A 12,267-nucleotide genomic window follows, 5' to 3' on the forward strand; every position below is an offset into this window, starting at 1 on the left:
GAATGAAATTCCCTCCTATACACATTAAATACCCCCACTGCGATTAATTGCACTACTCCATCTTTCTTACAAAGTAGCTGTTCGCAATACTACAAGGAGAAAGGAAGAGGCAGGAGTAATGATAACTTTCTTGGTGTCTTTCCTGTCCGGCGTAAAATATTAACTTAGCTGTTTTTGATTTGTATTCTTGAGTCTAAATTTTGCAGGAAGTTTCAAGACTTGTCAAAGAGATCGGTTGGCCATTGCACTACAGTGAGCAATAATGGCTAGGCAACAACTAGAAGTGCTCAACGCACTTGATCTACCAAAAACACAATTGTACCATTTCACCGCAATAGTAATTGCGGGTATGGGTTTTTTCACAGATGCCTACGATCTCTTTTGCATCTCGCTAGTCACTAAATTGCTGGGTCGAATTTACTACCATGTTGATGGCGCCCCGAATCCCGGTTCCCTGCCTCCAAATGTTGCTGCTGCCGTTAATGGTGTTGCTCTTGTCGGTACTCTCACTGGTCAGCTTTTCTTCGGTTGGCTTGGTGATAAAATGGGGCGAAAAAAAGTTTACGGTATGACACTGATGATCATGGTAATCTGTTCCATTGCTTCTGGTTTATCTTTCGGTAAGCACGCTAAAGGAGTGATTGCCACCTTTGCTTCTTTCGGTTCTGGCTTGGTTTCGGTATTGGTGGTGACTACCCGCTTTCTGCAACGATAATGTCTGAATACGCCAACAAGAAAACACGCGGAGCTTTCATTGCTGCTGTTTTTGCGATGCAAGGTTTCTGAATTTTAGCTGGTGGAATTGTGGCGCTTATAGTTTCTGCTGCTTTTAAAGCCAACTTTTCTGCACCAAGTTATGAAGCCAATGCTTCTACTTCAACTGGGCCAGAGGCTGATTATATATGGCGAATTATATTAATGTTTGGCGCAATTCCTACGGCTTTAACTTACTATTGGCGAATGAAAATGCCTGAAACAGCTCGATACACTGCTCTAGTAGCCAAGAATGCGAGACAGGCTTGAAATCCAAGAAGAACAAGAAAAAATTGAGCAAATAACAAACGACGCAAGGAATTCATTCGCGTTGTTCTCTAAACAGTTCCTTCACAGACACGGACTTCATTTACTTGGAACCACCAGTACTTGGTTCTTACTTGACATAGCTTTTTACAGCTCAAATTTGTTTCAGAAAGACATATTTAGCGCAGTTGGATGGATTCCTCCAGCAAAAACCATGAACGCAATTGAAGAAGTCTACAAAATTGCAAGGGCACAGACTTTGATTGCGCTTTGTGGGACAGTTCCCGGATACTGGTTTACAGTGGCTTTTATTGATGTTGATATTATTGGGAGATTTGCAATTCAGATGATGGGTTTCTTTTTCATGACAGTATTCATGTTCGCTCTGGCATTTCCTTACAATCACTGGAAACAAAGAGAAAACAGAATTGTTTTCATAATTATGTATGCGTTGACATTTTTCTTTGCAAATTTCGGACCTAACAGTACTACATTTGTCGTACCAGCCGAAATCTTTCCAGCTAGGTTGCGTTCTACTTGTCACGGTATATCAGCAGCTGCAGGGAAAGCTGGTGCAATTATTGGTGCGTTTGGGTTCTTATATGCAGCACAGAGCCAGGACAGTGCAAACACTGATGCAGGGGATCCACCTGGTATTGGAATTAAGAATTCATTGATAGTGCTTGGCTGCATCAACTTCTTAGGGATGTTATTCACGTTCTTGGTGCCTGAATCGAAAGGAAAATCGCTTGAAGAAATGGCTGGGGAAAATGAAGATGTAGATGCTACGCCATCAGTCCCCGTCTAGCCAAATCAATGACTTCTTCTTGGTCCTGTAGCAAGTATATATTGTGCTAGCTAGTACTTGATTGTCCATCTTTCAAGTGTTTGTAAAGCATGGTTTGTTTCATTTTACTTACACTTTGTTGTGGTGCCTTTTGATTCTCTTATACCATGTGATTTCTTGTTTATTTGAAGTGACTCATTGACTGAAAGAACACTACTCCCTCCGTTTCTAAATAATAGGTTCGTTTTATATTTATCGAGCAAAAAAAAAGGCTCGTTTTATGTGTGATTTGTACATGAAATCAGCCAACTTTTTAAAACAGAGGTACTATAATTTTATAATTTTAAGGGACGAAAATAGTAGAAAGACCTAGTGAATTGGAAAGGAAATCAATTATTTGAAAAAAAATCTAAGAAAATCGTCCAACTTTATGAAATCAACTCAGCATTGACAACAAAGCTCGTTAGGCTTCAAATAGGTTTTCTGGAACTAGCACCTTACTCATCTGAGTCGTCTAGATCTGACTGAATTACTTGACTCATCTGGATCTGCCTCAATATGTTTATTTTTTGAGTTAGATCCAACTCATTTGACTCAAAAACGTGTGAGGAGGTCGAATCAGATCTAATTCAAATTAGAAAACATATGGTGCAAACAAACATGGTGTTAAGGTGATCGGGGAAAAGAACTGCACAAAGTTCTCTTTATTCCATTTGGAATCTTGGATGTTTAAGAAAGTACATTAAAAAGATTACTACAAAAAGGGAAAACATTTAAATTGAGGTCATTAAGATTTATTAGTGTTAATCAAGGAGGTTCAGCTCCCAATTTAGTGCTTGTCAATACTAGTGGGTAACGTGTAGTAAATTGTAATGCCTTCAATTGAGTTTGGTTCCCCAGTGACCTAACCTATTTGTTGACAATAACAGAAACATGTTCAGCTGACTAGAAATCTGGACCTAGAAAGGAACTTCCCCAAAACTTTTTACATTCACAACTCCAATAATAACAAACAAATTAATTTTCAGACGAACATCCAGAGGACTACGGTACAAATTCATTTGAACCAACAACATCCGAGTCTATCTTAAAAAAAAAAAAATCAAGAAGTAAAAAAGATTGTCAATAATAGATAACATAATGAAAGAACTGGTTCAGGTACTAGGAGTGGGGCTCTACACTTATTGTTGCAGGTTAGTCACAATGACTAGAAAGAATCTCAACAAGTTAGTCCAGCAACTGTTCCACGACGACTTTATCAGATTCGCGTCTGATATACAAGTTAAGGCTCTAGTTTGTTGATGTACTTGGCTTTTAGTTTACGCCGTTATTCAGGTAGTTTAAGCCGTTATTCAGGTACGAATGAACACCATAAGACCAGAAAGCATACAATGTGATCTATGAGAAACCAAAAATGCGTATAAACTTTAAAATAATATAATTGAAGGACAAACCATATGAACACAGTTGAGGATAACGATATAAAGTTTAACAAATAACCATTATATACATGTATTACACAGAGCCACTTTGGTCCAAGAGATGATGATTCTCCAAATGCCTTTCATCTGCTAGTAAAAGAAGAACAAGGTTAAGAAAAATAGAAGAACGACGAAATATATCGATGCAAATATTTAGTGGTCCAGTAATAACTTTATCATTTCATTGTGCCCAAGAATATTGGAGGAGCCGATATTTTAGACTCTACAAAAGGGAGTCATGAAGGTGACAAGATGTGGTCTCATAGGTGTTAAAAACCATTGTCATTGTGGGATTTTGGTTCCATTCGAGTGGTTGCATAACCACTGACATTCCAAAAACATTACTTGCGATTTTTTTCGAGAACAGTTAAAAATCAACAAGTAGGAAAAGGTTCCATGCAGGATCAAAAGAATAACATACCAGGTGGGGTACAAAGGTATCAACGCCAATACTGAGCCCAACGATGAATGGTCTCAACCATTTGAGGGAACAAAGCACTAACACTCTCATTGATTAGATCCTGGAAAAAATGTATTGCAGCTTCGTCGTCCAAGTCCAACCGAAACTTCTCTTGAAGCTAAATAATAGTTATAGTAAAGAACAGACCAAGGAATGGATTATAATAACAAACAAATAATAGTAATAATTTTCTTAAGGTAGGAAAGACTGCGAAAATAGAGTGAAATGTGAGAAACATTGCCAACCTTAAGAATTCCTTTTTCAGGATCGGAAGCTATGTCAGGAATGTTGGAACCCGCCATCAAATAAAACAAATTTAATATTAGGTTGCTGGACTTCCTGAGGATGTTATACGCTTCACAACAATATGATTTGAACCTCGTGTAGTATTGGCTGAATGCATAGAAACATATAACAGAACAAAGAAACCTTAATCAGCATAATATATACATAAAATAGAACTGTGTAGCGGAAAGGGGAAAAATTGTAAGTGATATAAGTTACGTGTATATAGGAAAAAAAACAATACCTCTCTGCACCACCCATAGCCTCAACCATCTCTTTGCAAAGTTTCATTGGTGGTGGAAACGGTTTAGGATCTTTGCCCAGGATAAAACCGAAATCAACATGGAAAAGGCGTCCATCATCCCTAAGGAGAAGATTGTCTAGATGCCTACAAGAAAACAAAGAACAATATTATTGACATGTGGAAAGTGGAACCACCACACTGAGACAATCTTCACATAAAATTAATCCTGCAGCTAATTTCAAGTAAGATAGCTCATTTTCATCCGTGCGCAGTCCTCTGGTACAGCATTCTGAGGAATAAAGGAATGGATTCATATCAAGGCTTGTGAGGTTCAGTATCTGGTTCCCTTGCCTTCCCGTATAAAAAAAAGTCAAACACGGAGTCCAAAGCTATTTTAGAATCACTACTTTGTTAGCTCGGTTAAGATTCAAAGACTATTCAAGATCGAAGCTCCAAGGTTCTGCAGGAATTTTCACTAATCCTAATTTCAAACCCATTTCTACAATTTTGCCACCTTGTGAATATCAAAGTCAGCTAGTAATTACCTGTCACCAATCCCCAGTATGTACGTAATAACAGAATACCCAGCACAGCTTTTTATAAAGGTATCAAGACAAGTAGCTGTTATCCCAAATGGTCCATCTTCGTCAGGGTGAAACTTTTGCAAATAGCTTACAATGCTACGATTCTCTGATAAAATCTAGAAGAGGTAAAGGAAAAATCAGTACTCAACAATCTATATGAGATGTTTATATATAATAGGTGATATGAAAATTGCATAGTAAGATTACTAGATGAGTTGAAGCACAAGAGACATACAAATGATTCAGAGAAGGCTAAATTAGTTAAAAGGTCAAACACAGACGGAAAATCAACAAAATCACATGTAATTCTGTGAAACTTTTCAAATGTGGAAGTTGTAATGGAGCAAAATATGGAATGAGCTATATGAGGCTGTCTACCAGTTGATTGAGATCTGACAGCCAAAACTACAGCGTACCATGAACATCTTCATTTACAGATGCACGCACTGCAAGGGAAAGACCAGATAGATAATCATTTTACCTGAGCTAATGAACTTGATGGGATGAATTCCATCATTCCTTCATCTTGTCCAGTTGCAAGTACTCTATATGGAGTTAAATGTAAGTCAAGATTCTCCAATTTCAGCAACCGATCCATGAGGGAAACCATCTGAATGACCTAATAATTTAACATTAACATTGATTGGTTAATCATAGATAAGAAGCAAGCATATCAAAACGAGAAAAGCGCACTGAATGGTCTTTAAAACTCAGGAAAAGCTGATTAAAGCTGCAAGAAACGAAGCAGCAACTACCAGTTGATCTTGACGAATATCGTCCCCTTTTTTAAATATGATTTTGCAGCATCCACCAGTTGTAGTGCGGAAAGTAAGTCGTAAAGGATGCAGCGCACTTTTAAATATTGATGACTCTGCTGGTATAATCCCACTAATGAGCACACCAGGTGTAAGTGGAGACCGAATCGGCTGAAAATGTAGGAAAGAAATTAACAGTATGTACCTCCATGAATTTGAACATTATTAAGACAAGTATATATGGTATCCAAAGCTGACATCATGCGTACAAACGTAAAACAAACAAAAAGCAGACAAGGTATCCCAAATAAATGGAAGAGAATCTGTACCTCTTCAAAATGGGTAAGCTCGCTAAGAAGACCAGATAGCAGTTGTCTTAGCTTTTCAATTTTCTTCTGAGTCCCACCACGTACATTCCTCACCTCCCTTGATATGTTAACTAACTGAGCAGTCAGTTCTGTCTGATGCACCAGACTCCGCCACAACTTTAAGCCATCTTCATCGCCATTTATGCCCGCTGATAACTGTTCCGATAAATGTTGTTAACGAAATTAGAACTACATCGTGGAGAAAACTAAGATTTTTAAATTTCATAGGTCAGATATTCTTTTTGTACTTGAAGATTTATTGCACATGAAACACTTGAACTACTGTGATGCTATCCTTGTTATGAAGTCTGAGAAAATCAATTTCAATTTTGAAACAAGGTAATCCTAAATCAAAAAATAAGTAAGCATAGAAACATGGAGTACAGACAGGGTTGTGGTGTGGGGGACGATGCCTTCTTGCACATATAGATACTCTATGTCCTGCCTTTTATAATACAGATATTTGTTCAATGTTCTGCGACAAGTAAGACATGGTACATGGATTCTAAGTTCACTGTCAAGTGTTTTTTTTCCTCTGTTGCTGTAGGTGGTAAACTTTCACATATGCCAAAGTGCAGATTCAAATCCCAGCACTAAAACAAGTAACTTCTGATGCTAATGACTAATGTAATAATAGAAGAGATAGATAACGCACTTTCATCATATTGTCTTCCAGGATCTCATTGGTACAGTAAAATCGCTTTGCATATGCAGGATCATTAAGTTCCACTGCCACATACCAACGGAGAAAGCTAGCCAGCTCAATGTTGCACAACGCTGCAAAATTATAAACGTTCTTGTTAGGGTGATACCAATTGGGTAGCTGCAGAAACATAAATTAGCTTTGTGCTGCGAAATTCTATAGGCGGGTGCTAGGGGCCCAGAAAATTTTCACTAATCAGCTGTGTAAAGAGGTGCTAAGTAGTGTCTGATTAGACTTTAAGGTCCCTAGAGTTCCAACTAGTGTCTCGGCGCTGATTAATGGGCCTAGAGTTTTCCACTTGGCCCTTCATGGTTTTAAGAAAGATATGGTTACATACAGCGTTTCACAAGGAAATGACTTAAGCGAGATTTATCAGACCGCTCAAAGCGAAGAGCTTGCACTAACTGAAGTAAATAACATTGGAGCTCTTCATCATCAGCTCTCTCAAGCACACTTACAGCATATGCACGCACCTGTTGACAGAAACATGGAATGGTACATTAAAGGTCAGAAACTTGTGTTTTCCAGAGTTAGTCTAATTATTTTGTCATATTAGTGAATATCGTGAAAAGTACCAGATAATGGAACTCAAAGAAAAATTAAAACTATGGAAGATCAATCACATCCACAGATCTTCTAAGGAAGCAATTTTCCCAGTGTAAAAAACTTTGTAGATAATAATGGCTCAACCCCGATTTTATAATACAAAGTGAATTTAACAAAGATTCTTGTGATGCCTGGGAATATAATAGATGATAGAGTTCCCTGTCTTAAGTAAATCATTCTTCCTAGACCCTTTAAACTGCTAATAATCAAAATGCGCCAGCTATTGTACGTGTTCAGGTATTGTACAAGCAATTTTCAGTCATCACACTAACGAAAAAAGACGTTTTCGAATATAAACTTTTCATCATAACATTTGAGTATGATAATTATGGTGAAGAAATCAAATTCATGATGTCCTCTATGATATTTCCTTGAAGTTTTACTGATTCTCTTAAGTAGTGAGTCCATGGCATGTTCTCATGTAGTATGGGATATGTGAAGGTGTAAGGAAAGCTAAGGGTTTAAGGGTCTTCCGTTATTACATTTACTCATTGGTCATGTGTAGTGTGTACATTTCAAGTTTGAAGAAGTGTGTAAATGCAAAGAGTGCTGGTTAAAAGGTAAAGAACCTCATTGTGCCGAAAACTGGGAGAATACAGGGACTTTAAATAGGTACTTGGTCAATATCAATGTTCTTGTACAAATCATTTACGAATCATGGCGTTAAATAAAGGAATGTTTTGAACTCCATTAAAAAGGAAACTTGACACCTAAAAAGTAAATTGGAGGTTAACTCCTTAATACCTTACCTCTTCGCTTTCGAAAACAGGAGATAGAAGCTCCAATGCATCACATACATCAATCGTCTCCCATTTTCCCATCAGTTCAAGGGCCTGCTTTGCTTCCTGAAATGCCCAACAACAGTGTAAATATAACGGCTAGCATTCCAACAGATTAAGGCTTATATTGTGTAATAAAAAAAATCACAATTAACTCTCTAAACCTTAGAAATGAAGTACAAATACAACTGTACAAGAGATTCATGTGGAACAGAAATGGTACAGCTGATCAAAAGAATATATGCATTTGAGAAATATCAGAACAGATTGATGTGAAAAAAGAAAAAAACAGACTCCTGACCTGAATATCACTCCATTCAACACAGCGTAGGAACTTGGTTAGGGCCCTCTTCTCAGACAACAAGTAAAACCTAAATTTCCACAATAGTTGCCTCTCATCTCCACTCAAATTCCATGTTGGGGGGTACTTGAGTACTTTCTGGATCGACCTAAAAAAAGAAGAGTTAAGTTAAAAAGTTCACTTCAAAATTTAGTTAACATAATCCATATGACACTGACATAACTGATAAGAAAGCAACAACTGCAGTAAAAGAAATCACCAAACCAAACAGAAAAGGTAGCTTTTTTAGGCATCAGTTTTTTTGCTTTTCCAGGAAAGGATACAAATACATCAGTCAGTACAAGATCAAATTTGCAACGCTCTATCTACCATGGTAAAATTCAGCACCTTTTTCATTCATTATAATGCTACAGGTTAAAAAATCTACATTTGAAACACAAACACGCTCGATTGAGAATCGTCACTATTTAAAATGGCAAAAAAAAACGTCGTTGTTCGATTATGGTACAGTGTGTGTTCGACAATGACAAACACCGTTTCGGGGTGCTCAACACGGCCTTGTATCTAAGTATATTATATATAAATCGTTATATATGTATTTGCTTGCATAGAAACTAGGTGGACCTTAGTTTTCTTCTTATTTCATCTTCTTAGTATTTTGTGAAACCCCAGCTGCTTAACTTGTTCTCTGGGAGGATGTGGGATCACTGCTGCGTCCACCACTGTCAGACATGAGTGCTAGTGCCAGAGTAGTGGTTTATGCAGCAATACAAATTCGAAATGAATAACACAGCGAAAAAGAATGCAACAGTACATCATCCCAAACTTATTTGATAATGGAATGACAAGCATCCTGGTTATGCACTAGCATGGTCATCGACTTACTTTCTTTCGTTAATGCTCGGTTTGAGATCTCTGTCGATGATTCCACGAGTCAAACTTCTTGCTAACTTGAGCTGCTTATGCTCAGAAGGATTTATCCTTCCTACCTCAGGGTCCCACACAGTAACGAGCTCATTTGTTGAAGATACAGGAGATGGTGACAAAAAATTTGCTCCAGACTCCTGAATATATATTTTCAAAAGAACTATGATTACACTACACATACAACAAGCAGAAGAAAAACCCTGAAAGATTCATCTAAAAATCAAAGACATATATAACGAAATGTTGAAGGAAACATTATAAGTATGGAAGTACAACTTTATGAAATATTTCACTTCTATGAGAAGAAGAAATGCATGAACACCATCATAATAAGTCTGCTCCAGACATCCCAGAGTGCTCCTTCAAAATATGCATACATCGGAATTTTATGCATCAATTTACAGATTTAAAAAGACTAACTACCATAAATTTATAGTTTAACTTGACCAATCTAATCAAAATCTCATAAGGAGAAAGATAGAATATCTAGCTATTCCTCTTCTTTCCTTGCAATTGTTCTGAGGTCTTCTGACTCTTCTCTTCTTTTCGTTGAGTCACCTGACCTCTCTGTTTCTCTTTCTAGAGTATTTTTGGTCCAATAAGAAATTTCAAGCACTTCAAACGTTAAATGTCTGGTTTCTAATTGACTTCCTCCATTAATAGTTTCAGTTCTTTCTAGTTTAACAAAAAGTCCTAGACTTCTGTGCTTTGAACAAAACAATTTGGTCATGAACAAAAGGGGACTAAGGTTTTTGTCGAATATTTTCTCTATGGCTAGTTGCTATTTTTGCTATTAGTTTATGTAAGGGAATGCCAAGATTTGAACAGAAACTAATTGCGATTATGTCTTCTTCTATCAGTTTGGATTCCAAGGGTATCCAATCACCTAGCTTGATGATATGCTATCACAAACACTGACCATTCAAATAAGCAGACAGGACATACGGAGGTTCAGTATTTCTCAAACAGGTAAGTTTCTTAAAACCTTCTTCCAAAGATAATACAACAGGCGCCGAAAAGGAAAGCACCCTCAGATGCGAAAACATGTTAATGAGTTAACTAAATTATAAATTACACTAATGAAGTTGTTCAAGCATGTATTCAGCATCCAAAGAAGTATCACTAATTAGATAGCAGCAAACTGAAGCATGTATTCAGCATAATAAGAAATACTACCTGGAAAACAACTCTGTGTTCAAAACTGCAGAAGTCAACGATTAGGCTCAAGTGTGAATTTCCTTTCGAATATCTTTCTTTTTCCTTAACTTTCTCAATGGATTTAAATGTAAGACGGTCCAGCCAATCAATGCGCTGTATCTGTCCTCTCTCATACTTATTGACGAGTTTATCAAGACGCTCCAACTCTCCTCGATCAGGCCTGGGGACCTGTACAGAGTACCATTAAGATAAAAGTGATGCAGCCAGAAGAAAAACATATGGCAGTAGCACTGAAATAAACAAGAAAACTATTATAGCATTAGCAAGAAACCTTTCCAGGAGTTGTTGTAGGATATGATCCATCAGCTTCTTTTCCTAGCCAGAGACGAAGCTTCTGCTTTCCTGTTTTAAGTTGCTTTTTACTGTTAAAGAGAAGAATGGTGGCACCTCCAACTAATCCTTCATCTTCCCCACAAGAGACATCCCAAACCTGAAGGTCCAACAGTCCAAGAAAGTCGGTGGTAAATAAATGGTTAATGCTGAACTTGGGGGAAAGCAAGAGTAGCTTATTATATGTCTCCCAGTTAAGAGAATAAAACTACGAAAAAAACTAAGCCACGGTAAGTCAGTGCCATTTGTTAATATTACACCTCTGAGCCCACACAAATTGTTGTGTTTACAAGCACCTTGATGTTCCAGAGACACATTTAGTCACAGGTCCAGCAAGATGAGTGCAAGTCATTGGCAACAGTAAATCAAATAACGGAAATGCTTGGATATTATCCCGTCGCTCTCAAAGATATTGAGCATAACTCACTGTTAATGCAAGTTGAGAATGTGCTGTTAAATCCCGATACTTGGTACTCAGTGTAACGAGCTCATTCCAGCAGTATGGTTGTCCTGAAGATTCTAACCTAAATATTAACCAAGTAGAGTATATGTTAGAAGACACACTTAACAGACATAGGGATCCTCGGCATCAATAGAACTAAAAAAAAAAACTTAATAAAGCAAAAATGATGAAACAGGTAATTTAGGAACCTTGTTCTGGTTGAAAGACCAAATGGAGCGCCATCAATGAATAACTGACACTCGACGTATAACTCAGCCTTTCTCTTGTCAGTAATGGAATCAATTTCTACAAACCAATTATAAAGAAAATTCAATCAGCTACCTAAAATCAATTTCTTAACTAAACCAGTAATTGAATACTGAAAAACCAAATCAAAACACAAATTACCTAAATATTCATCTTCGGGAGTCTTGATTGGTGGCAAGTTCCCTTCGAGACTGTCGACTCTAAATGTAACTGGAAGATTAATATCACAAGACAAGAAGAAACGAAACTCATTCCCAGTCATATCTTCTTCTTCTTCCCCACAATTTAATTCAGGAAGCCATAATTAGGGTTTGGTTTCCGAAAGGGGATATGAGCTAATCAAAAGAGGCGAATCCACTGTTTTGTTTTCTTAATCTTACAATCCTGTTAAAAGGCTGTTAAAGGGCGGCATGTTCCATTGGAGGGGCGGCAAGGGTGATAGCAATGTCCCTCTTATTGGTTAGGAGATATCCTATAGGGGTGTAAATTGACCAGATTACCCTACTTCTATTTTTGATCTAATGGAATCCGAAAAATCAAAACAGTTTTTGGGTTTTTCTTTTCATCTTCTCTTCTCCTCCTCCATTAAAATTGAAATTTTCATCGTCATCGATTAATCAGCGATTTGAAAAATTGATAATCGTTGATTGAAAACTATATTTCCAAAAGACCCAGTTGGGGTTTTGTTTATTGTGTTTGATTTAAGTTAG

The 12,267-nt window shown here is 37.3% G+C and overlaps 1 protein-coding gene and 1 pseudogene across 5 annotated transcripts; one reads left to right on the top strand and one right to left on the bottom strand.

Annotated features, from left to right (window-relative positions):
• The first annotated feature begins 262 nt into the window (after positions 1-262).
• LOC113290050 lies at positions 263-1,828 on the top strand (annotated as a pseudogene).
• Positions 1,829-2,809: 981 nt separating this feature from the next.
• Positions 2,810-11,940, bottom strand: LOC113290049 (phosphatidylinositol 3-kinase, root isoform). Of its 5 annotated transcripts, none has more exons than XR_003331342.1 (19): positions 11,699-11,819; positions 11,500-11,596; positions 11,276-11,372; positions 10,790-10,948; positions 10,477-10,686; positions 9,259-9,437; positions 8,374-8,521; positions 8,043-8,138; positions 7,025-7,160; positions 6,640-6,761; positions 5,946-6,140; positions 5,617-5,787; positions 5,343-5,480; positions 4,823-4,977; positions 4,278-4,421; positions 3,994-4,141; positions 3,710-3,866; positions 3,318-3,378; positions 2,810-3,205 (listed from the first exon to the last, which is right to left on the bottom strand). XR_003331342.1 is itself a non-coding variant. In XM_026539555.1 (18 exons), exons 1-17 carry the CDS (start codon positions 11,817-11,819, stop codon positions 3,729-3,731), a joined length of 2,454 nt encoding a protein of 817 aa, XP_026395340.1. In that variant the 5' UTR covers positions 11,820-11,940; the 3' UTR covers positions 3,207-3,375; positions 3,710-3,728. The 5 variants fall into 5 exon arrangements, 2 of the variants coding, with proteins under 2 accessions (XP_026395340.1, XP_026395339.1); XR_003331341.1 differs by having other exon boundaries at positions 2,811-3,205; positions 3,318-3,375; XR_003331340.1 differs by having other exon boundaries at positions 2,811-3,205; positions 3,308-3,375.
• Positions 11,941-12,267: the final 327 nt, after the last annotated feature.

The sequence above is a fragment of the Papaver somniferum genome, chromosome 6 (genome assembly GCF_003573695.1).
Source record: "Papaver somniferum cultivar HN1 chromosome 6, ASM357369v1, whole genome shotgun sequence".
In the NCBI taxonomy this organism is placed as follows: Eukaryota; Viridiplantae; Streptophyta; class Magnoliopsida; order Ranunculales; family Papaveraceae; genus Papaver; species Papaver somniferum.

Excerpts from the sequence above, each read along its gene's own strand:
- LOC113290049 (XM_026539555.1), bottom strand. The coding sequence starts at position 11,819 with ATGACTGGGAATGAGTTTCGTTTCTTCTTGTCTTGTGATATTAATCTT. Across the intron at positions 8,139-8,373 it reads TTGAATGGAGTGATATTCAG|GAAGCAAAGCAGGCCCTTGA; the intron begins GTCAGGAGTCTG and ends TGGGCATTTCAG. Across the intron at positions 7,161-8,042 it reads CTGTTTTCGAAAGCGAAGAG|GTGCGTGCATATGCTGTAAG; the intron begins GTAAGGTATTAA and ends TTCTGTCAACAG.